Source organism: Carassius carassius, chromosome 12, assembly GCF_963082965.1.
Source record: "Carassius carassius chromosome 12, fCarCar2.1, whole genome shotgun sequence".
Taxonomy (NCBI): Eukaryota; Metazoa; Chordata; class Actinopteri; order Cypriniformes; family Cyprinidae; genus Carassius; species Carassius carassius.
This window is the reverse complement of record NC_081766.1, coordinates 18,402,576-18,429,870: the sequence shown is the minus strand read 5'-3', so window position 1 is coordinate 18,429,870 and position 27,295 is coordinate 18,402,576. Positions and strand designations below refer to the sequence as shown.

Here is a 27,295-nt window from a genome sequence, read left to right as displayed (position 1 = left end):
CTGAAACATCTAGGTGTTCCAAGTTGGGGCAGCGGGACACCACCTCAAACACGGCCTCATTGGACACGTTGTAACAGCCGGCCACCTCTAGGTGACGGAGTTCTGGGCAGCACTGTGCCACCGTGTACAGTCCTCGATCGGTCAACCTCCGACAACCACTGACCACCACCGTCTCCAGGGTCAGACACACATTGGGGGTGTCCTGGCACAGTCTGCGAGTGAGAACCCGAAGCGCGCGGTCCACATGTAGCACATCTCCCATCAGACGAATAGTCCTCCATAAGCGAGGGTCCCATGCCAAGTTGTACCAGCGACGGCAAACACGGGCGCACCGACACAGCTGGTTGGTGGGCAGGTGTGTAAAGATCTGTAGGAAAGCATGGTCAGGAAGGATGTCGATGGGCGCCCCCTGCTGATCCCTCGGCTGCCGCAGGCTCCTTTGAGGATGGGTAAGGGAAGTAGGTGGCGTGTGGACCATGGCGATGGTTTCCGTGCCGAACGTGGAGGAAGACGTGGAGGAGCCATTAAGCATGCCTGGAGATGAACGAGGCGGCAAAATCAGAGCTGGACTTGGCGTACTCACTGTTCGCATGCTAAGGTCCGAGTCTGGGAAGAGGGGAAATAGAAAGACAGACAGGAAGGAATAGAGAGAAAGACAAGAACACACTATGATATTGCACTCAAACCACTCTGAGAACATCATTATGTAACACAGACAAGTTGTTGAAATAATGTAAACAAATCGCAGTCTTTCATTTCCAAGTCATTTCCTCAGTTAATGCATTGTCTTTCTGCACAAGCGATGCACTTGGCTCCATCCCGCAATGATGACTGAGGTAGAAAGTGTTTCATAGCTTTTAGAAAAATGACTTTGGCAGTCTTGTTGAAATGTAGCATGTACACACTGCCTGCAAAAACCACATTCACATACTAATCTCCCGTGAAGTTCTTCCGCTGCAGGCAGGGGCGTAGCACCAAATTTTGGGCCCTGGGTACAAACCATCTTGCTGGGCCCCCAATACCATAGTGATACCAATGGGTAAGGTATTGCATTTTTATCATAAAAACACTTAAAATGTAAACAAAATAGGCCACACTCTGATTAATATATTTTTGTTTTATTGTCGAAAGTACTACTTACTGAGATGACAAAAGGTCTAGCAGGTCCAAACCTGGACTAAATCAAATATACTGTAAAGCAGTTCTGAAAATGACCATACCAAATGAGAAAAACTTTGGTCTGAAACACAAACTAAATAATGTCAGTTTTTACTAAATGCCCATTGACGGGTCTTTGCATGCGCAAATTTGCTGATCAGGTCTTTAAAGTCCAGTTTTTTGCTAGCATTTGAACAATAGTTTTCCTGTGCTTATCAGTAAGAGTTGTTGGCCATAATCCTGGGTCCTCTGACAATCCCTCTCCAGTATCCCTAAGTCTCTCATTCTCTTCTCTTTCCTCTTCAGCTCTGTCCTCCTGCTCCTGACTACCTTCATCACATTCTTCACTTTCCCTCTGATCACTTATATGAATATCAACCTCATCTTCTATTTCTGCCTCTGCTACAAGAGGAAATAAGCAAAATGGGTACATTGTTATTGTACACATTTAAACTTTAAACTGTAAACTTTAAACTGTAATTAGTAATTACACTTTAAAGTTTAAATGTGTACAATAACAATGTACTAATTTTGCTTATTTCCTCTTAACACTTAATTACTAATTACTAAGTGTTAAAAAGCTCACCTTGTCTCACTGTCACACTCACATCCACCTCACTGTCACTGCTTTCACCTAGCCATGATGAGGGGCCTGCTGCTGCAGGGTCTGACTCTGAAACTGAAATATATGGCTTCAAATGGTTGCTAAAATATCCTTTATTGTCACAATACCTTTTTTTTAAAGTGCAGGCTAAGTACAAGATAATTGATGATTATTTGTCTGTTTAAAATAAATGCAGACTAGACTATAGAATCACAGGGTAAACTAACCGCCAAACTAGACATTCAGTCTTTGAATTATGTTTTAAAATAAGTCATTTTTCAATCATTAAGATGTGCATTATTATACCGAGAACAATCCTGTACTTAATGTAAGAGCGTGTGCGAGCTAATTTGCATAACAATGCGGTAAAATAGGCGCTAACGATCTGTGTTTTCGCGGGTGTTAGATTTTGACAATGGAGGGAAATATACAGTGTTTTCATGTAAACTTCTGACTCTGAGAGTGGGGAGAACTGCAGCAGAAGAGGAGACAAGCGTTTAGGCAGCTGCCTGGAGTGGCAGTGTGTTGAGCTCCGTCTGCTTCTCACTCCCTGTTATTTACGTAAGGGATAATGTATAACGTTAGATTACATTATCCTCCGCTTCGTGTCGGGGTCCTGTTCAGCCTGTCGGGGTTGTTATTCGCTAAAACGACCGCCTCTCTATACATTATCCCGCTTATTACATGGCTACCCACAAAATAAATAAATAATTTGCCACGAATTATTGATTTAAAAAGGAGTTTATTGATTTAAAAACGATTGTATTGCTTCCGCCAAAGAAAATAGTCCGTTCCGCGTCCATAGCAACGCGCTGTTTTTCATGGCAACGGTCTGTTATACTTCGCAGCGGTCTGTTATCAAGAAATAACAGACCGCATTCTACATTGGAATTCAGCCAAGCCATGTAATAATCAGAAACATCGTTTGCTCGCTATGAAGGGTGTGATACTATAAAGTATTGGTATATTATTCATAAATGCAAACATAAATGTATGCTATTCTACCGGGAGTAGATATTTATGTTAAAACAATGTCAATGCTTGATGATGCATTTGGAGCTCACCTCTCTTTTTAAAAAAATTTGTGAGCAACTGCTTGCCCTCATTTGCCCTTCTCTCTTTATTTTGCTTCTCTTTTCGTTTTTGAGCCCCTGATTTTCCTTTCTTAAGGAGAGACATGACTCTTCACGGCTCACTCTAGCTCCTGTCTCATCAACTGATTCAATCACCGCGGGTCCGCAGCAGAAGCACCTGACCTGCGGGTCGTACCATTTGCATTGATTCGAGAGGGGTGTGGGGCCCTGCACAGCATGAAAATGACTTTTTTATACCAAACCAGCGCCTAACTACAAGTTTAGTTTTGCACAGGAACTTTTTTAGTTGTACATAAATGCTATACAAATGTTAGTGCATGTATATGTATGTATAGAAAACTGACTTCTAAGGGCCCCCCCCCTGCCTCGGGCCCTGGGTACTCGGTACCCTTTACCCCCCCAGTCCGACGCCCCTGGCTGCAGGATCTGTCGCGATCCATGCCTAATAACACTGAACCCACACATTTAATGCATCAGGCCTGATTTAGTCCTTCCCGAACCATCATTTGATAAAACTGTGAGCTGCTTAACCGCAATATGTATTGTTCAGCAGAACTCAAGCCATAAGTCTGTTATTTCCATTAATTTATGGGCATGATAACCCCATTGTTCCCTTTGACAGATGTTTCAGTCTCCTACAGTTTCACAGTGTGCTGTGTTGAGTAATGGGAAACAGCAGAATGTGTTCATATGGCATATATGAGGAATATGCTTCCATTGATGCGAATATGAAAGCCAGAATGCTGGCACACTGATGTCCCTGACTGTTAAGGAAACATTCCATTTTATAACTTTGCAAACATTATGGAAATGTTACTTATTAATGTTTTCTAAATGAACAACATAAAATAATGATTTTGTTCTAACATTTTAAGAACATTACTGAAGACAAGATCCCTTAACATGAACATTCTACTAACATTACTGGAATAATGTTTCTTCATAATTTTGAGAGAACCTTGCCAGAACGTTAGCCACATTTCTCATAATGTTCCCTGTTCGCTGGGAACCAGTTAGTCTCACAGTTAGTTCTAAGCTGTGTTTGATTCATTATAAAGATGCAACTCATTAGAATCATTCGTTCAGGATCCAGACTTTTCCGCTGTATGTTTTTCATTTCCTAAAAAGAACTGCAATTTAATTCGTTCTGGAATTGCACTACTCTGACAGTGTTGAACGTTTGTGATTCATTCAAAAGGCTTGTAAAAATGTCATTTATTGGGGAATCTATCAGACTACACTGGTCACGCTCTCTATTTAGCAGTGTTTTAGTATTTCAGCAAATCAGTATTATCAGCGGAAGAATGCATGACATTATTTTTATTTTTTTTTTTTTATAAATAGATTTTCTATAGGTCTGGTTATTTTCTAACTTTAATAGAACAGTAAATAAAAAATGCTATAAGAAATAAGAAAGCAGTAAGGACAAAACCACCACACAGCTAAAAGTGCCAGAAGGGAATATAGTGAGTGAGACATTTAACTTTGAATGCGTACAGCCACCACATTCACAAACTTAGTCCTCCTTAGAGCAGACAAAGTCCCATAATGTTACGGAGAGCCCCTACAGTTGGCACTAGAAGCAGAAGCAGAAGCCAATTATGTTTTAATGCCACCACTAGAGACAAAGAATTAGAAATGGCCTTGCAGGCTGGCACTGAGCCCTGACTCACACGCTAGATTATTACCCTCACTACCAGCTGAATTACACTGCCATGAGGAGATGCTATTTCCTTACATAGCTAATGCAAACCATTAGCTCCTAATTGAACAAACAGTAGGATGAGTTTCTGCTGGTCATTTTCAAAGCTATAATATCAACCCTGCTAGAAAAACCAGTATAGATGACGTGCTTTAATTTATGACCATTGGCTTGTCCAAACTGGATGATGAGCCAAATTATCAGATGGCTGAACTGTTTTTGACCTGGACCTTACTGCCGTCTTATAAGAAGACTACAAGTGAACTTGCTTCTATTTTGCATTATTTTTTCCATTACAAATAATATTATCAGCATGGTAATTTGAGTGAAAACAATGAATTTCTGATTTGTTTTCCCTTTGTTTTAATGACAAAGCCAGCTGCTTGAACCCCATGACATGTTTTAAACCTGATGATCATGTTCTCCAGCATTTTGAAAATAATCCAATGAGCATTTGACCATCTGTCCGTCCACATGGTCAGTATTTTGATTGCCATAAATGTGTGAAAAAATACAGTGCATGTCTGAAAGTTGTACATGGGTTTTAACCACCAAGGCATGCCTTGCTCAATTTATCTTGCTAAAAGGTAGAAGTGTAAAGTAGCCTTTTGTCAGAACTCTTAAAGGCTTAAAGAAAATGTCCTGAGTTAACAGTTTATAGACTCGAGTAGACACATAGATTGTTCTCTTTGACAGATTGAATAAACAGTAAACCAGCAACCGTAATCAGGGTGCCAGTGTCTGTTTCACACATTCATAATAATGCATTACTCAAGCACACAATGGGCTTTCAGCGGCTTAAAGCTCTGTGGACTGAGGGCTGGAGTGTGTGTCAGGCTGCTAAGAACAGGATTAAAAATCTACTAATCCTCCATTAGTTTTAAAATCAATGGTTCATCTGTGATACCTTGACAAGAGTGGCTGTGCACCAATCTAATGACCACAAACATATGGAGAAACCTGCTTCTGACATTTAATTTTTAGACAGCTTCTTACGGTCCATCTTACTCCAGTTATTTTCTTCTAAATCCCCCAAAACTTCTGGTTTATAGGAGTAACTTGGCCAAATTTAAGCCAAAACCACAAATAATGCCACAGGAGCCATAATTACATCCAGCCAAGAATTGTATCTCATTACTGCATTTATTTTAAGACTGTTCCATGCCTGTTCTGGTTGCAATCTAATGAAAATGAGGTGAAAACATGAAACTTGAAGCTGAACAAAAACATTATTAATATCAATGTACAACTTAAACGGTTTTTCCTACAGATAATTGGTAGTCGAACCTTGAAAAATGTGAATTACCTTTGTGCCGTTTGTTTGAATTGTTTAGGGGTTGTCTCTTTACTCTTTTCAACAGAGAGATGAAGTCCATCAATGGTGCATAATAGACAGTGGATTGGTATTCCAGGCAGGTGTAATGAGGGCCTCAGACATTAAATTACTCTAGAGACAAGATGCCAACTAGCCTTTTAATCCACTGACAAAAGAAATAAAATGTAGACCAAAACAAAGCCTCCAATGTTTCAAAGCAAAGGCCCTGTTTGAATAGGCATGTTTTAATTCAGCTTTGCAACCCAAGTAACACAGTTTACCTTCCCAGAATTTCTTTCAAATCTCTGATCAAAAATAACAGGGAGATGAGATACGTCTTAAAGGGATAGTTCACCCAAAAATTAAATTTCTGTTATCATTTACTATCCCTTTAAACCTTTGTTTATGAAATGGCACATAAAAATTGCTTAAGTATCTTCTTTTCTGCTCTGCAGATGACAGAACTTTCATTTTGGAGAAAACTATCCCCTAATGGCTAAAAATTGTGTGAATACAATTTCAAAACTCCACTGATAATCATTAAACCCTCCTTTTTTCTATTTAATTTTAATAATAATTAAATAATAATAATAATAATTAAATAAATAATAATTTCTATTTAAGACAGTGTTTATGGGCTTTAATAAAGTTCAGCTGCAACATTCAAATAACATATAATTTCCAAATATAATATAATTTCCAAATATTAAACAAAAACAGCATTTTTGCGACCCATTCAACAAAACTATACCAAAGCTCAACCAAAAAGCATGCAATTAATTTAACCAAAAGATTAAGAGCAAATGTTCAAAATCAGGTTGAGCTGTCTAGTCTTCCCATGTCCTGGGATTGAGATATAGGTGTAGGTAAAGATCTTTAAAAACACAGACCAAACAATGACAGATGAGAATTTGAGGAATGCCATTTTACCCTGTAGCTCACTTTAGCAAAACCTGCTGTGAACTCTCAGACTCATCACTCCTCCAGCTGTTCAGCATCCCGTCACTCACTAACCTCTAAACAACGTCAAGAAGGAATGTGTTTCTGCACACCTCTAAATTACAAGACGACGCTGCTCATGTGGCCCATACAAACATTATTAATTGCACAGCTGTCAGCTCTGGGACTGATTAGTTGTTCCTCTTACAAAAGCTTCCTGCTGTTGAACTTTAAGACCTTTGTTCAGAAATACTTCATAGTCTGCTTCTGAATAATCAAATCTGATCTCAAGGTTACGCTATGCTCACAGAACGAACTCTTTTTGAAAACACCAAGTGGAAAAATGGACAAAAAAAGAAGGGTTTGGAAGGAATCACGCTTACAAAGTTGTGTTTCATCTCAGGAGTGTTCCAGGGGTAATTGCTCGCAAATATGCCTAATGCAGATTGGTGCTTATCTTAAGCTTTTGAAATCTTCTACCTTTTGAAGGATGAAAATGAGATGTTTGGAGTTGGGGCTAGCTTCTATGTTTTGAGCAGACTCCAAAGGGTCTGGACTGGAGTGAGGGTGAACAGGAGGTCAGACCCACTCACTCATGTTGTTTACTTATGCACAGATGACTGCACAGCTATCAGGGGAATCACTGCTAGCCAAAACGAAACATTCAGCACCAGCAGTTGTGTGAAACACGCAGTGCAGATTTCAAAACTGCAAATGCCACATCAATCAACGTTGCAAGTTTGGAATATAATCAATCTTATTCACATTAAATTGAAAAACCCTCAAGATATTTTCTTTCCACCCCACGTCTACCTGATAGCAGAGTATGTGAGGGGAGCAACAGCAATTTCTCCACCCAGTTTAAAGCATCCAGTGACCGGTTCACTCCAAGTTTGCAATTTTATTCTTATTGGTGAGAAAAGCCCCACTCAAAGTATATTTCATAGCAAAAATGTTACGGCTTCACTGTGTGTTTGTGTGTGTGTGTGCGTGTGTAGCTTAAGTGAAATTGTGTTTGCTCAATTTATGTACAGTTGCAAGGAGGAGTGTGTCCTATTGAGAAATCTATTGAGAATGTCTTTTAATGCCCAATTTCTGAATTTGAAGAAGAATTAAATTTAAAGAAAGATTAAAAAAAAAAGTGTAGGTCTTGTAGAGATCATATATTTAATCATATACAGTGGGTATGGAAAGAATTCAGACCCCCTTAAATTTTTTGCTCTGTTATATTGCAGCCATTTGCTAAAATCATTCAGTTAATTTTTTTCCCTCATTAATGTACACACAGCACCCTAGATTGACAGAAAAACAGAGTTGTTGACTTTTTGCACATTCATTAAAAAAAAAAACTTAAATATCACATGGTCCTAAGTATTCAGACCCTTTGCACAGTATTTAGTAGAAGCACCCTTTTGATCTAATACAGCCATGAGTCTTTTTGGAAAAGATGCAACAAGTTTTTCACACTTGGATTTGGGGATCCTCTGCCATTCCTCCTTGCAGATCCTCTCCAGTTCTGTAAGGTTGGATGGTAAACGTTGGTGGACAGACATTTTCAGGTCTCTCCAGAGATGCTCGATTGGGTTTAAGTCAGGGTTCTGGCTGGGCCATTCAAGAACAGTCACAGAGTTGTTGTGAAGCCACTCCTTTATTTTAGCTGTGTGCATAGGGTCATTTTCTTGTTTGAAGGTGAACCTTCGGCCCAGTCTGAGGTCCTGAGAACGCTGGAGAAGGTTTTCGTCCAGGATATCCCAGTCCTTGACCGCATTCATCTTTCCCTCGATTGCAACCAGTCGTCCTGTCCCTGCAACTGAAAAACACCCCCACAGAATGATGCTGCCACCATCATGCTTCACTGTTGGGACTGTATTGGACAGGTGATGAGCAGTGCCTGGTTTTCTCCACACATACCGCTTAGAATTAAGGCCAAAAAGTTCTATCTTGGTCTCATCAGACCAGAGAATCCTTCAGGTGTTTTTTAGTAAACTCCATGGGGGCTTTCACGTTTCTTGCCCTGAGGAGAGGCTTCCGTCAGGCCAATCTGCCATAAAGCCCTGACTGGTGGAGGGCTGCAGTGATGGTTGACTTTCTCCAACTTTCTCCCATCTCCCGACTGCACCTCTGCAGCTCAGCCATAGTGATCTTTGGGTTCTTCTTTACCTCTCTCACCAAGGCTCTTCTCCCCCGATAGCTCAGTTTGGCCAAATAGTCAGCTCTAGGAAGGGTTCTGGTCATCCCAAACGTCTTCCATTTAAGGATTATGGAGGCCACTGTGCTCTTAGGAACCTTAAGTGCAGCAGACATTTTTTTGTAACTTTGGCCAGATCTGTGCCTTGCCACAATTCTGTCTCTGAGCTCTTCAGGCAGTTCCTTTCGTTCCTTTGACCTCATGATTCTCATTTGCTCTGACATGCACTGTGAGCTGTAAGGTCTTATATAGACAGGTGTGTGGCTTTCCTAATCAAGTCCAATCAGTATAATCAAACACAGCTGGACACAAATGAAGGTGTAGAACCATCTCAAGGATGATCAGAAGAAATGGACAACAGCACCCGAGTTAAATATATGTGTCACAGCAAAGGGTCTGAATACTTAGGACCATGTGATATTTCAGTTCAGTCAGAATTCAGTTCAGTTCAGTATTCAGTCAGAATGATTTCTGAAGGATCAAGTGACACTGAAGACTGGAGTAATAGCTGCTGAAAATTCAACTTTTCCAACACAGGAATACATTAAATTAAAATATGTATATACATAATAAAACAGTTTTTATGAGTTTATGTGAGCATAACAGCTTTCTTTCAAAAACATAAAAATACCTCATTCTCTCGCTCTCTTCTCTCTATAAACTTTTCAAAAGCATCCACAACCCATTTTCTTCCCAAATCGTATTTAACTATATAAACTCTCTCTTTCTATCTACACACACACACACACACACACACACACACACACACACACACATATATATATATCTCAGTGCAGTTCACATACTCTGCGTGCAGTTCAGTCTCACAACCTAATCTCCCACTCTTACAATTCAGTGTTTTAGTTAAAAGAAACAAAATGTAATGTCTTCAGATGTGTCTCTGATGTGTCTTTGACACCAAGTGTGACCTCTGGCAGCAGACAGTAATCTGATCTCACATCGCAACCCCAGGAACTTGCAACATTGTGGAGGCAGGGGCCAGAGACCATTGCTGCAGGACTTCGATTCAGCAAAACTTGCTTTCTTAAGTGTCAGAACTATTAAGCTCAACCGTCATGCCAAGAAATGAAATAATCTTAAATGTATAAGTACTAGGGTACATGACAGCAGAGACGAATCTTTCCATATGCAGCGGCAGCATTTGACTCGTTCAGAGGTTGTTGACAGACCTGGCACTCCTTGCGCTTGGCTCATCTGTCAGTCTAACCACAGTTCCTGACAGACGCTGGTCCTGCATATGTCTCAGCTGTGCCCCTTCCAGCTTCCAGAGGGGCATCTTGTTTTGATTAAAATGCCTTTGGAGCTTCTCATGCGAGATTCTGGGGCTCTGCAGCGTTTGTGTGTTTAAGAGTAGCTGTGCTCATGCACTACCAGCAAACACATGGACTAATCACTCACGTTACCCTCTTTATTCTGACCATAAACTGTATATTAATAAGCAATTTATACGTGTTCCGCAGTATCTTTCATGTTAAAAACTAGATAAAAATGGTGGGAGTTAAAATTTTGCACAGTTCAAATGTTGTTCAAAAGTTCACCTTCTTAAGCCGTATCAGGTATCAAAGTGTTAGGTGCAGAAAAACATGTTTCCGGCATGAGCATACAATTTGTGTTTCGTTTGTTTATTTTATTCCGTGCATAACAGTATAATAAGAAGTCAAACCACCGCATCTTTTTGATGTTTTCACTCTCTAATTATCATATTAAAAATAAGTGAAGTAACCGTGTCACTATAAATATTGTTCTAGAAATATTCCTTCTTATGGGTCCAGGACTCATCTTATTTAATCAAAAACATCATAAAGGAAATATTCAAACATCTGGTGTTCAAACCAGGGCTTTGCCACAGTAAAAGAGGCAAAGGAAAGGCATTTCATGTTCCTAACCAGTCTGCCCTGTTCTCATTCGCTCCCCTCCCCGGTTTGGAGAGCCTGGCTGGTGATGCATAAAGCAGAGAGGATCTGGAGAAACAGTCTGAAGCCTGTTCACCCTCGTCCTGGCCTGGGCCCCCTTACACAAATTAACCACATGTACACACTGCCTGCACACAAATTTCTACATTAGCAGATGACGTCCTGAGAAAATTAAATACAAGAAACTGTGTGCACAGCAAAGACAATAAAACATTTTTTGTCAGTCATTTTTTGTGAGTTGTTCCACAAGATCATGGAGATGAAGTTTCTACACAAATACATCTTTAAATGGATCTTTTGGCAGATGATTAACAGATTTAGTCAAATCTAAGAAACTAGTCATACTGAATTGTGATTGGCTAGCCCACTAAGCAACCAAATCTCACAGTGGCTGTCAGATGCCAGGCTGAACGCAAACAATCCCTCTGCCTTATACACGAAAAGCAGCCAAAACATTTGGCCTCAAAGCTCATTATTCACAGATTCTTATTAGTGCTATGCTGATCTAATCTCTAAAACCTAAAAGAGCTAATCTGCAAACTGGGCTGCGCATTTCATGGCTAAATGGAAACATAAATGGAAACATACAGAAAAAGACTGGAGTACTTCTACAGAGTTCCTGTCACAGTCTTGATGAAATATTACAGGTTATCTGTCTTCCACCGACCTGTTCCATACATCCAAAGGAACTTAAAATTGCCCTTACCTAAAATAACAAGTTCATCCAAAAATCAAAATTGTGTCATCATTTACTCAACCTCTATTCCTTCCAAACCTAATGATTTTTTCTTCTGTGAAGCATAAAAGAAGATATTGAGAAATGTTGCAAGGTATTATTTTGGCAACGGTAACTAAAACCATTATTTAAAATATCTTTATTTGTGCTCCACACATGCCAGAAAGTCATACATCGGAACAGGATAAATGATTAGAGAATTTTCTAATTATCTGCTTCCCAAAGGGAAAGTCTCTAACCACACATTTTAATTCAAAAATAAATTTTACTCATATATTTCAATTCTCCAACTAACCAAACAGTCCATTTAAAAGAATTCCAATATTATTTCACATTCATACTGGAGATTATGCTTTTATAAAGCAGCTCCTGGCCTCCTAAAAGGAAGTAATGACCTCACCAGGGTAGTTAGGCCACAATGGAAATAACTGCCTACTGATTTCCTGTTCTCTCTACTGTTTCCCATTACAGGAAACAACCGTGAGTTGAGAGACAAAGGTCTCTGTACTCCAAGAGGAGACATTTTGCATTCCACATATATCAGTTATGCAGAATGACAAATGCTGATGATTCTCCTTTCTGTCATTTTTCCTGGAAATTACAATTACACAAAAGACTTTAGATAAGCCATTATTGAGCACAGTTTTCATGCTACCACACCTACATTGCCATAATGGTAGTTCTGAAGTAAAAGACGGCAGACTGGGTATCTACATAAATGCCACACCAAAGGACCACACCATCAAACTGGTCCAGCGGGGGTCTTGTTTATTCTTTCACCATATACTGTAAGCGAAGCATCCTACTCCTTCACATAACTACATGTCACTAATCAGGGGTGTGCTGTGGTCACTGTAATCATCCTGTCATTTGACATGAACGTTCAAGTCTTTTGAAGAGTTTACAAGAGTTTAAAGCAGCTGGCCCAGAATCATATCTGATTTGAGGCTCTTTATGAGTGGTCAGATCTGCACGCACTTTAAATATTGGCTCATTTGAAAATCTGTCTTTAAATAAAAGAAACAAACAGAAAAAACATAACTAAGCTACTTAATGCAAATTAGTCACATTAATTATGATAAATTAGTACTGTATTGACAGCTGATATTAGATTTTTTTGTTTTCAGTTATCTGCATCAGTCAATATTAGATATTTAATTGTTTATTTGTATGTATAATTTATTTTTTACACCTTTTCCATTATATAATGTTTATTTTAAGATAATCTTTAAAAATACCAATAATTTAATACATAAAGTAATAATAAAATAATTTTAAAAAATGTAAGGATTTAAGGATAGTAAAAACATATGCATAAAAATTGCTGAAATTAAATTGATATTCATTTCATATAACAATATTAAACTATATAATTTGAAATTGAATAAATATGAAAAAAAAAATTAACTTGATTAAAATAAATCTGTAAAATAAAAATGGATATTGCACAGCATGGTTTAAAATCAAGGATTTAAATTTTGTCAATCATGGGTGTCCAGTGACAGAACTTTCCAGTCTGCATCCAATTCCACAAATAATAATTCTATAAGAATTCCACTAATAACCACTAACGATGATAAAATGAAAAGCAAATATCAAAATGATTATCTGTTTTTAATGCAGGACATTATAATGTAAGACCTAAATTCACTAAATTAAATTTTTTACATTTTTATTTACAGTATTTAGACATAATGGTGTATAACTGTGATATAATTTATAGAATTAATATAGAAAAAAATATAGCATTGTTTCAGTAGGCCTAAGTGAAAATAATTATCAATTATAAATATCATACCAGCCTTAATTTTAATATCTGTGTGCATCCCTATTGATTTTGAGTCGATGGCGCTTTAGCCTGCAAGAAATGAGCCTGGTCTTATGAAAATGTATATCAACAGCACGATTTTCTGTTTCTATTTGGTGTGCTATTTTTACGCAGAAATTGACTTCGGTATGCATGTGATATGCACGTGTTTGACTTGCATATAATACGCAGTTTTTGCGTGCATATGATATGCAGTTTGGTGAACATATAATGCGCATCTACCCCACACCCCTAAACCTAACCAATGCGTATCATGAACACCAAAAAACATTTTTGCGTATAACTAGTTAGCCAAACAGAAACAGAAAATTGTGCTACTGAAACGCACTTTCATGAGATCAGCTTAAAGAAATACCATGTGCACATCTGCCTTTATATTATTAATGCACTATATGGGGAAAAACAGCAGTAGGAGAATGACTCAAATATTGAAAACCTGCAGCATTACCAAACCTCTGTCAGACTTGCTAAGGATTAAGCTCTGTGGAAAGAAAAACAATGTGTGGTTGAGTATGGGAATCTTTAAATGCCGATCTCTGCCAAGTCTCTACAGACATCAAATGCATTTCCTCTCTTAAAAGTATACTGTTGAATCTCTGCAGCAGTGAAAACAGGCAGACAAAGAAAATACACCTACAACCTAAAGCCCAAAGCCTGGGATAAATCCGCCCCTGTTCTCCTGCTGCAGGTCCCTCTCTCCTCAGCTGTGGCCGAACTGTCCTCCTTACAGAGCTTTGTCATGACACTCTGGGCTAAACTTCACCTTATACATCCAGAGGTAAAAACAAAACAGCAGTCCAAATCCATATCGTTTTGTTAAACAGGGAAAACTTGTGTTGGGAAGGATTGTAACACAGACACCTGTGAGACATTTCCCTTGAAAAACAATCACTTCCTTTTGCTGCTGAACAGTTTTCAACACCACAGGTACTTCAGAGAAGCCAACTAGTGGGAAAGGTTGCCAAATGGAGAAATACATTTTTCAATAGTCATTCATAGTGTCTGAGATGTTTCAAAACCTAGTGAGCTTCTGCACAAAGTGTATATAGTGATCTCACTTCTATGGCCGAATACTCCAATAAGCATAAATATTCATGACATACACTTTCAGGAAAAATAGTTTGTATTTACTTAAAACTTTTTTGCACTTTTGTTTTGATTGCCAATAAAAGACATTTACAAAGGATTTCGATTTCCAATTAATACTGAACTTTTTAACTTTTTATTCATTAAAGAGTCCTGGAAAATGTATAATAGGTTCCACAAAAATATTAAGCAGCACAACTGTTTTCAACACTGATGATAACAATAAGAAATGTTTCTTGAGCAGCAAATCAGCATATTAGACTGATTTCTGAAAGATCATGTGACACTGAAGACTGCTGAAAATTCAGCTTTGCATCACAGGAATAAATTACATTTGAATTTAAATATATTCAAATAGAAAACAATTATTTTTAATTGTAATAATAAGACTTCTTTGAAAACATATAAAATCTTTCCAACCCCAATGGTAGTGTATGTATGCATTACAATTTTCTAGCTTTGTCCACCGTCTTGGATAATTTTTTTTTACTGCTGAAGTGCAAACTGCCTTCTTAATAAAGGAAACTTTATTGTTTAAATAAAACTCTATTTTATTTATACAAATCTGCATTATAATTATTTTCAGCATAATTTAAGGGCATAATGATGAAGCTCAAATCTATCCTTTAATGCAAGTCGCCCTTTAATGACTTGTGGGGCAGTGCTGAAATAACATGGCCTTTCAGAGATTTTACAACATATTTTTATAGTCTAAACATTTTCCCAAGTTCAGAACTCACAATGGGCTTTGCAGGATAATGAAGTCACAAAAACTTATATAAGCAGCTAAGCAACAACTCTCTCAGATCTTGTTTTATCCATGCCATTAATCCAGTTCTGGACTCGTAAATCTGGCTGGCCTTCTATTGGAAGAGCCGCGGATGAGTTCAAAAGATTTTATCTCTTTCCCACCACAGCTCAAAGCTTAGATGATTATTCGGCATACACTTATGAAGGCCATCTTCCGGGTGGAACCTCACAAATCCTATCGTGTTGCACCGCATACTTCCTTACCAGTGACTTCTCTCCAACACCCACTCTGTGTCATGCCAAAGACAATTTGTCCAGACCAGGCCATCCAGAGCTCAGATAAAAAATGAACTAGAGTCTCGCAGAAGAAGTGCAAACTGAACTACTCTACTAAGTTTAAATCAGGTGCTTTGTACCTCTAGAGCAAAGGCAGGAAATCTAAAGCAAAGCAGGACCTGAACTGACCCAGCAACAGCTGTGAAACTGTTGGCCACAGACTGCGATTTTTCATGTCTGTAATGAAAGATCTGCTTGATCTGACAGTCACACCCAACTTTCATGTTCATTCCATTTTCAGTGTTTCCAATTCTTTTGACCAGTGAATTTCAGTGTATTCTCCATAATCTTTCCATTCATTCATACTAGATAGGGAGTCACTGGACACACTGACTGGACAATGATTTTTAAAATCATTTAACAGAGAATGCATTCATAGAAAATTAATTTTATTTTATTGTACTGCTTTATCTGACAGTCACAACCACTTATTCTGCTCAGGAAAAAAGCATGCAATAATCCATTATATATATATACAGTACAGATCAAAAGTTTGGACACACCTTCTCATTCAAAGAGTTTTCTTTATTTTCATGACTATGAAAATTGTAGAAGGCATCAAGGGCTATTTGACCAAGAAGGAGAGTGATGGGGTGCTGCACCAGATGACCTGGCCTCCACAGTCACCGGACCTGAACCCAATCGAGATGGTTTAGGGGTGAGCTGGACCACAGACTGAAGGCAAAAGGGCCAACAAGTGCTAGGCATCTCTCGGGGAACTCCTTCAAGACTGTTGGAAGACCATTTCAGGTGACTACCTCTTGAAGCTCATCAAGAGAATGCCAAGAGTGTGCAAAGCAGTAATCAAAGCAAAAGGTGGCTACTTTGAAGAACCTAGAATATGACATATTTTCACTTTTTTGTTATGTATATAATTCCAGAGCAATAAAGCTGCCTGGCAATGAATGCAGAAAGAAAACATGTCACTTTATATCGGTTTTATGCCTAATTCAAATTGCATGTCAACTTGCAGATTATTTAAAAATTGTAGTGTAAATCATTTTTCTTTATTAATGGTCAAGGAATGTTAATTTATTTTCTAACAACATTGGATTTGCAAATGGACTCATTAGATATCACTTCACTTACATATTTCCAAAGCAATAGATCTAATGTTGACAAATGGAGACCTACAGAGACCTTTTAATGTCTTATTCAGGTTTTAAAATCCTAACTAGAATCTAACTCTTTCCATAAACTCCCAAGTTTCCAGGTATGGAAAATAAACCACAAATCCACCTTTTTCAAATTTAAATGCACACTTGAGTCTTACTGAAACATTTGATGTAAACCTGGAAAAACAAACCCCTCATATTTATGATAGCGTTGCGTGCATCAACAGTCCTTCATGAAATGAAGATATTATCTGCAGTATCAGTCAGTGTGTACAATGAGTATAGCCAGCAGCCACATAAGCAACCAAATTAAAGAGATGAATATATATACGAGGGTGTGTGTGTGTGTGTGTGTGTGTGTGTGTGTGTGTGTGACCCCGAGACACCTCTTCGACATGGAAAAGTATCTCTCACCATGAACTTCAACTCAACCCTGACTCCTCTCTCCTCAGCACGCTTCAGATGCTGAGATCAGATTTCTGAATGAAAAGAAGACTAAGATGACCCGCACTTTGCACAGCAACAAACCCTTCTATATCAGATCACTTTAGGGTACAAGACATCCTTAATAGTTGTTCCCACGTGTGATAGTTAAACACCACGTGATCTGTTACAGTGACCTTCCCTTCCCTATTACAGGTATACTACCACTTAGGCTGTATTCACACCTAGTATTAAAGGGTTAGTTCACCCAAAAATCAAAATTAGGCTGTGTTTTACTCACCCCAGAGGCATCCTAGATGTATATGACTTTCTTCTATCAGACAAATCCAGTCAGAGTTATATTAAAAACAGTCTTTGATCTTTCAAGCTGTTTAATGCCTCTCAGCGGGTGTTGTATGCATCAGTCCAAAAGAAGTTAAATAAAAAGCACCCATTCATAAAAAAAGTGCCTTACACAACTCGAACAAAGGCCTCCTGTGGCAAATCGATGTGTTTTTGTAAGAAAAATATCCATATTCAAAACTTAATAAGCACTTTTGTACATGGAAGCAGCTCTGGGTGGATGACGTATGAAGGTAGGCTTTTCGCATGCGCCTCTCCGAAGTGACAAAGAGACTCACCGGCACATGCGCAATGCCAACCTCATACATCATCCTCCTGGAGCTGCTTCCGTGTACAAAAGTGAGCTAGTGGATTCGTCAGAAAGAAGAAAGTCATATACACCTGATACAGAGTGAGTAAAACACAGCCTAATTTTCATTTTTAGGTGAACTAACCCTTTAAGATGCATTTTTGATCCAAAGCTTTATACAGTTTAAATGGGGTCTGAAAGGTTTTGAGCTTGTCAGTCACCGGATTGCTTTCGTTGTATAAACGCTCATGTGGTTGAACGCACTCAAACAGCCACTATGACTGCCATTACGGTACATGTTGTTGAAGTGCACTAGTCAGACGGGATTTAAACTTAGCCTGCTGAAATCGTAAGTTTGATTTATAGCTGAAAAACAGGAATGTCCAGTTTCTTATTTCTGATTCAGCGTAGTTTTGAGCAGATATAAAAGCTGCTTCTCTCTGTATCATTTATCGGTGTCCCCTTTTGTATTCTTATGTAAATTGATCATAGACTCAGCCTGCAAAAAAATCAGGAGAAAAGTGGTCAAACGTTGACAGATTAATACACCATGTATAATCGGAAATGTGTCTCCCTTGACTTGTGATCCGATCACCCAAACATATCTTGATAAACAGGATCTTGTTATTGTTGTTACTAACTGCATCATAAAAATTATTTTAATATTAAATAAAATGAAATTAAATGTTATTATTTTGGTTGTCCTGCACCTAATTGCCTAACTGCGCTACAAGTGAAATATCACAAATGATTTACTATATGATTTACTAAATTAGTTTGCAACCATCGAGTCTTCAAGGATCCTGCTTTGTGGCCCCTGCTCAAGAGCTTTCCAAATTGAAGACGCTGCCTAAAAGCAGCATGTGATGAGCCTGATACACACACAATAGGGCATTATTCATGCACAACACAAAGTGTTCCTTCATTTGTTTATATAGACCGTCTGATATATGAATATGAGGCTAATAAAATGTCTACCACTCTCAACTTTCCAACATTGTATTGAACAATTTTCTAATCTAATAAAGACTACTCCTCCTTTGGGAGTGAGTCTGAACTCCCTTCAAACCCACAGTCAAGGAGAGTGAATTCCACTGGCCTGACGTACGTTTTTACTTTCACAGTCTTTCATACATGAATTCAAAACTATTTCGAGCTTAGTAAGAGCCTAAGTGTAATGTCTAGGGAGAAAAGTATTGAAGGGATGGAAATCATAGACTTGGATGAATGTTTCAAACACCAATTTCAAGGTTCGAACTGAAGAATGGAAGATATTTGACGTGATGTATAACATCTGTCATCGCTAATAAGTTAACAAACTGTTACAAAAATAAGGGAAGTCTACGGTGAAAAATTCAGATGTAAGAGAACTACATTCCCATCAGCTCATTTAATTAAAAACAGCTGAACATGCCCTGCTTTGGAATAACCTTGACGTATAATTTAAAACAAACTTCTTCTGATAAATCAGCTTGGTCTTAGCCAAAATCAAAAGTATCATTCAAATGTACTACGAACCGTGCAGTTTCGTGAACAGCTCCTTGGGTCATCTTTAAGAGTTGTAGTTTACAGCTCAGGAATTAAAACAGAGAACATATGTTTCTTAAAGATGTAGCTAGCAAGGGGCTAATGATTACTTCCAGCAGGACTAGCAAAGCCTGCTAGGCTAATTACATCTTATACAGATTTTGTCCATGCTCTCGTCTGGTCTGGCTACATACTTTAAAATAAGAGTTTTGCATGAATAGCTACAGTAGATTTATGACTTCTTTAGAAGATTTATAAGTATTGTGTCAGTATCATTGTACAGCACAAAATTGTACAATTTAGGAATGCTCTGTAATGTTTTTAAAAGAAATATTGTATTCTCACCAAGACTTCATTTATTTGACAGAAAATTCAGTAAAAACTGTAATATTGTGAAATATGTTTAATATATAATGTATAACTGCAATTTGAAATAACTGTTTTTCTATATTAATACATTTTACATTACATTATATATTATATACATTTATACATTTTAATATGCTGATGTGCTGCTCAAGAAACATTTTTTATTATCAATGTTGAAAACAGTTGTGCAGTTTTTGTGAAAACATTTTTCAAGATTCTCTGATGAATAGAAAGTTCAAAGGAACAGCATTTATTTGAAATAAATATTTTTGTAATTATGTAAAGGCCTTTACCGTCACTTTTGATAAATTAAATGAATCCTTGCTGAATAAAAATAAAAATAATTTCTTTAAAAAAAACATTTATTTCAGACTTCTGAATGGTACTGTATCATGAGGTGAGCATTTAAGTATATGGAGGAACCATTAACATGGTACTTTTTCACAACTGATCATTCTTTCAATTGAAAAAAAGCGGTAGGCCTATTCTTCATCCATAGCCAAGATAACTTTAAAAACCAGGGAGGTCTTATAGGGTTAAATGGGCAGCATTCCTAATAGCATTATTCAATAATAGTAATATTAATAATAATCTTTTTTGTTGTTGAAATTATTGTTGTTGTTATTACTGACTATTACTATGCAGCCTAATAATAATAGCAACCCATGAGTGAGTTCAAAAGTTCCTTGTGCTCAGATTGGTTTGAAATGCTGTGCTACATTCCAGTTAAAGTAACTGATCTTTGAAAGTGTAGAACTGAACTGCTCACTGTAACACATTTAATCACAATAAAACACAGCACAGCACAAGCATCAGGACTCAAGCTCCTGTGAGGTTATTAGGGAGGAAGTGCTGGTAGGAAAGGGTGCTCTCTCAGTACAATACTATCTGACAGCTCTGAAGCTGCTCTGCCCACTTCTCCTTAGTCAAACAGCCCCATGACTTACTACTAACAGTGGCAAGTTTAGTGCTCGTTTGATGCACCGTAAGGCTAGATGACTCACTGTGGAGCAAATGAGTGGCTGCGCTTTTCCATCCCAGGAGTGGCAAACAATGAGGAGCCACAGATACACATTAAAATGAAATAACTCAAGACACAAAAACGCCTCGCTAGCACTCCAAACTAAAAAAAGGACTCCCAAGTTTGTCCACAATACATTTCATAAACTACCCTTGTAAAATGCAAACATGTGGAGACTAAATGACCAGCCACAATTCATGTGGGTTTAGTTTCAAGCTTTGAATAAACAGGGTTTGCTAATTTGGTTCTGGTATTTTATTTTAAATTTCCCTATAAGCTCTAAATGTCACGTGTAATATTACTTTGAAAGGAGAACGGTGTCATTTTTGATGTTAAAATACTTTCTCCTATCCAACTTTAATAACTTCAATATGTCCAGTTCAGTAACATTAACTAGGCTTACAAACATTAAAAGGGCTCTTTGAAAGAGATAATTCACCCAAAAATGATGTGGTTCCCATCCTATATGACTTTCTTTCTTCTGCAAAACCATGATATGATATTAGAATGGTATCCATATCACTGGAGTACACTGTTGTTTTGGAACCCACTGACTTTTATTATAAAGATAAACCAGTGAAAACATTCTTCAGAATATCTTTTATTTTCTGCAGAAGAGAGGAAGTCATATATAAGTATCTGAATAATGACAGGGTTTACATTTTTGGGTGAACTATGCCTTTAACACCTTGCAAACTGTAAGCAAAGAGAGAGACAATGAAACTTGGTCTATACAGAGGCTACAGCGTCTGCAATGCTTAAGGCGGAGCTGGTGTAAATCAAAGCCACAGAGGCAGTCATTGGAAGAACCGCTCTGACATTACTGCGGACAGGCTGAGAGACGAGATCTGCTCTCACTGAGGGCTGGATATACTGCAGGCCGCAACCACACACACACACACACCGCAGGTTGGCTCTGAGGATGCCCTGACTGGATAACAACCTTCCACACTGCACACGCTATCCACCCCCTGCATGTCTCCTTCATGTTCCAACCCAAGTCCATGTACAGCACATTTTACAGCCACAGCCACTGAGAATCACAGATTACTGCCTGTTCTTTCTCACATTATTTTATGTACCTTCTGATTTATAGACCCAATGAAATATTTCCCATGTTGATAAAGTGTTTTTCCTTTTGAAATTCTATTTCTGGCTATTGTTTAGGAAGTAGATTTGCTACTTGAGGCATTAGGTGAGGGAGAGAGCATTGTAGAGAGCATCTGATTAGACAATAAAGTTTATATTGCAGAATGAGTCATCAATAATTCTGGTCCACTAGATGTGAGAGACTGCGCATGTTTATATCTGATAATGGTTCATTTGTTCAAATTTAAAAAGTACACTTGCTTACACTGTAATGTTCAAAAGTTTGGATTTGTAAGACTTTTAATGAATTTAAAATAAGTCTTGTATGCTCATCAAGGCAGCATTTTCCCCACTATCAATACTGTAATATTGTGAAATATTATTAAAATTTAAACTGAATGTTTTCTATTTTAATATATTTTAAACTGTAATTTATTCATGTGATGGAAAAGCTGAATTTTCAGCAGCCATTACTTCATTCTTCACATGATCCTTTAGAAATAATTTAATATGCTGATTTGCTGCTTGAGACATTTCTTATTATTATTAATATTCAGCTGTTGTGCTGCTTAATGTTTTTGTGGAAACTGAGATAAAAAAAAAAAATCCCAATATTCTTTGATGAAGAGAATGTTCAATAGAACACCATTTACTTGAAAATATATATTTTTTTATAAAACAACATTTTTGATTTAAAGCATTTTTTAATGATTTAAAGTATTTTTTTATTTTTTTTACTTACTGACCCTAAACTTTGAAACAGTAGTGTATATATGACCTAATAGGCTTGGACTGAAAGCCTCAAAACACAAATTCTGACTTTATGGGGTTTTTAAGTGTTTGTTTGAAATCATCGGTTGTTCATTCTGGGCATGATTTATTAGAGCAAAATCATAACAACGACTGTGTTCTAATAAAACCACACCAGAATAAATAAACAAAGAAAGCCTTACAAGAAAAGGCCTCAAGAGTCAGCCTAACAAGTTCCCCAGCAGCATTTGTCATTTTATTTTCATCCACATTCACACAATTCATTCAAACGCATCCAGTCAGATTCTTCTCCCCAAGGCAAACTCAAAACACCACCATGGATTCAGATCAGATATGGAGACTAGATAATAATAATAATAATAATAATAATAATAATAATAATAATAAACATGTTCTCCACAGCATTTGTGAAGGCCAGTTTATTTTTACGATTTTATAGCCTCACAAAAAAAAAAAGTTCCAGCAAAAAAAAAAGTCAAAAGGAGCAAAACAAGAAAAAACAAAAGGCTAGCTAGTGATGGTTAATGAAGACCATATGCCTACCTTCACTGGTAGCTGCATTCTTTGGAGCTTTGGTTGATGTCTGATCTGTACTTGAACTCAGGTCGGAGGAAATACTGGAACTGCCTTTCCCTAAAATCACAAAAAACACCCCAGGACACATCAGGACACCCAACACTAATAAAGAAACAACATACTAGCCTTAAGAAGCAAAAGACATAGAAAGATATACTGTACTATGCAAACATTAGAACAGCTTCTATTTAGCATACTTATACATGTATGTATGTAATGCTCACAATACACAAAACAAGCGTGCACAAATAACAAATGACTGTGTAATATTCAAAAGAAGTCAATGCGACAGGGTTCACCAAATCTTATGATAAATGCCAGGCATTCTTTTTCTGTCCATCACAAACTTAGAATAACAAACCCGATGCCTCCCACAGATACTCCCGAATGGCAGGGACAAGAAAAAAATGAAAGCTGAAGCTTTCTTACAACTCACATTGCAGAAATACTATGCCTAAATAAACAGTCCCTGCTAAATTTCATCACATAAAAAAATTATAATTAGGTGATCAAAGTTACTAGGAAACTAGAAGCCAAAACAACTTTTATTTATTTATTTTTTGTGATAACGAAGTTCTTTGGAATGCTCCACGAGAAAGCATTTTGTTTTATAATATCTGAAAAGTTATTCCAAATTAGGAAAGACAACAGTAAACCTAAGCCCATGTTTACTGAAACACGAGTTTCTTCTAATTTGCAATTTGGTTAGTTGTGCGGATTCCTCTTTGTTTCTGATTTATTTTGAATCGACACAGCCAATAACCAGCAGAATAAATGTATTTCTGTTTTTTTGGATATCGGTAAACCTAAAACAACAAGCCCTGGTGTGAAAGTTTCCTAAACACTCCTGTTTGTTTCAATGGCACTTGAGAGCATCAGGTCACATATGAAGCATGTTTACAGTCTCGATGAGAGAGAGAACACAACCCGGGTTCACATAAGCTTTTATTTTACCATAAATGGCCTGACTGATGGAGCTTCCACATTGCTGAGCAAAAAATGTGTTTTGCTCTGTAAACAAACCTGTTTTTCACTCCTAGTGATATCACTTAAGACATTTCAGGCAACTTTTTTTTTAATGATCAGTGAAATCAGTGAACCAAAGTGGAATCTGCTCAGACACTATACTTGAATGCAACGTCTAGTTACAACACATGCATTGTTTATTGTTCATTGTTTCTGAAGAATGTGCTTCATTGCTGATGAGATTAATTGACTGAACAAACATGACGTTGATGGAATTCTACAAAGCTATTGCCATAAATCCTCAACCATACTCACATTAAATTTGAAAAAATAAGCAAGCGCTTTTTATGATTATGGAGACAGCACTGAGGCCTACTTTATGAGGAGCAAGGTATCCATAATAAAATCAGTGTGTAGGTTAATACCTTTTTAAATGCAAGGTACAAATGTTACATAGAAAGACACTCTAAACCAGTTCCGAAGATAGCAGTGTTACATTTACAAAAAAAAGCCTTAAACCAACCAAGTAGGTACTATGCTCATGTGACTGAACACTTACAAAAATAAAGAACCTTTTAGTAGTATTATTAGATGTAGGCTTGATTTATTTTGTTATCATTCACTATACAGTTGACTGGTTTCCTTTGGATAACTTATTTAGGTTAAAAAAATGGTTGCACTGGAATAGACCCAGGAGATCCTGGTTTTATTTTGAGGAGGAAAACATGGTCTTTGACTGTGACTCCCTCTGTTAGATGTTCATATATTCGTCAGATTAAACATGAACAAACATTTGCTTTAATTCACCCATGAAGCATTAAAAGCTCATACTGTATAGTTTGTAAAACAAATGCTGAAAAGAAAAACTGGTACTCTTGGAAAACATCTCATAAGTGAGACTAGAACAAACAATAGTATGTTTTTAATGCATTGAAGCCACTTAAACAGCACTTAACATGGAAAAGCGCACATGTACTATTTGTTGGCTTACAAATTGCAGATTTTATCTTACTATGTTCAGTTATATCAAGGGAGGTCCTAAGCAGAAATAACTAAACTAATCAGAAATAAGTGATCTAATCAGCAGACAATATCAACATTGTAAGAACCTCAACAGCGAAACATAAAAGCAAACATGGCAAAAGATATGTGTTATGTGAAATATGTAAATTGGAGAGCTGCATGCGTGTGGGGAGTGTTCTTGGTTTTTTCACTGAATGCCAGTCTTGAGGCCAAACCTTAACCTTCCAGAGAAATCTGGTGTACTTTAAAAGACCACAAGTCTCTCACGCAGCCAAGAACTCACTCTGTGAGAGCAAAATCTCTGGCATGAATGCTCATGGTTATTAGGACATGATCAGTAGCAACCTTCAGCATCCGTATTGTAACTGACGGCCTCTGGCCTGGCCTTTAATCACTTTATATTTAGTCATATACCTATACGTTGTGAAAAAGGTAGAAATCTGTCCACAAGCTTAGAAGATAGAAATGAAGGCCTAACACAAACTATCTTATTAAAGCACACACACCCTGCGTTAATGGTTACTTCAGTAAAACCTTTCAGCTTGCATTGAGAGCTCTGATGTTGGCACACACTCGCTTCTTATTAGCTCCAAACCCAAACCTCTTAAGTTCTCATAAATGATTTTATAAGAACTTAAGAATATATATATATATATATATATATATATTTTTTTTTTTTTTTTTTTAAGGCACTACATAATATAAATACTTAGATTTGTAGCAAGATTTGTTAAGCATAAACAACAAAAATCTCAAACACTGGAAACAATGAATAATGTTACATTTAAATTTCTTTTAAGCATGCATTAGTAAGGATGACATTCTGAGGTATGAATTCTATCAAAATATTAAAACAGAAAATGACAAGTATGCACTGGAATATACAAAGAGGTTGCGGCAAGGCTCCTGTTGCCCACAAAGAATGAGGGGGAATAGTGTAGTGACGTTGACAACTATGGCTGCTGTACACCGAGATTGAACAGCAGAAAGCAGCACTGTGGCTGGCTGTGAGTCTGATTCTGGCACTCACCTTCACTCCCGCTCTGTTTGCCATTGTTCGCACCCATCCTGTGGAATGCATAATCTACCGTCTGCGCTCCGGAAAAAAAGTATCCATATGCGTAAAAAAACGTACGGCTAAAGAAAAGATGTGATGAAAATCCGTCAGAGACTGCTTTCAGATACAGTTCGATCCTGTAATGCAACTAGAAAAGTTGAAATAACGGCAAAAGTCTAAACAACAATTATGCAATCGGTAGCCTAAAAACTAAACGCAATTCCACAAACGTCAGTTTAAAAACTGTATTACTTCAGATACAGTGTTGGTTGTGCACTTTCTTCATGTTAAATGCTCTTCGTCTCCAGACAGCGCGTAGTCATCCAAAGGAGAGACTGGAAACCAGATACATGTTGCGTCAGGCGCACGCATACGCTCGTGCAGAATCTGTTACCATGAATACAGTTCAGCGTCTGCTGCGAGCGCGAGACACTTTGACCTAACATCTTCCCTTTGTTGTACAGTAACGCAATGCTTTTAAAGCCACGATGTTATGGCAGGCTGTTTTAACATGAATAAAAAGTATTTTATACTGCCACTGCCTATTTTTAATTGCTCGTAGTAACTTGGCTAGTATTTTTTATCTTTCGATTTGACTACCTATTCACTGTAGCAAAACAATTTATTTATATCTAAGCAAATATGTATATTTATTTATTCATTTTCGTTTTTACGCATTCTTTTAAGTGATTTTAAAAGTCAGGTTACATGAAGAATCTTTAAAAAAAATTTTGTATAAATTATTATTATTAAATAATCTTCACTTTATCTTAAGATCAAAATTATCTTAAATTATATTTAAAATCCTATAATAACAAGTTTGATATTTTATTTGATGTTTTTATATTAGGTCAACTTTACTTTTCTCAATATGATTATAACTAAATGTTCTATTGTAAATGGCAATTTTTAGCCACTCATTCTATTCGTGTCTGACTTTCTCAGACCAATTTCAGTTTTACTAGTAACTATTTATTAGTACTTATTTCTTAGACAGTTGCTATCTATCATTTTATATTATTTATTAAAACAAGAA

The 27,295-nt window shown here is 37.2% G+C and overlaps 1 protein-coding gene across 1 annotated transcript in view; it reads right to left on the bottom strand.

Annotated features, from left to right (window-relative positions):
• The window catches only part of LOC132155014 (F-box/LRR-repeat protein 7), a 33,650-nt gene extending 6,968 nt beyond the window's left edge, over positions 1–26,682 (bottom strand). Inside the window, exons 1-3 of the mRNA XM_059563779.1 lie at positions 26,233–26,682; positions 23,181–23,270; positions 1–606 (exon numbers count right to left, since the gene is read on the bottom strand). Coding sequence (XP_059419762.1) covers positions 1–606; positions 23,181–23,270; positions 26,233–26,269 — 733 coding nt within the window. The 5' untranslated portion in view covers positions 26,270–26,682. The remainder of the gene's footprint in view (positions 607–23,180; positions 23,271–26,232) is intronic.
• Between the last annotated feature and the right edge of the window lie 613 nt (positions 26,683–27,295).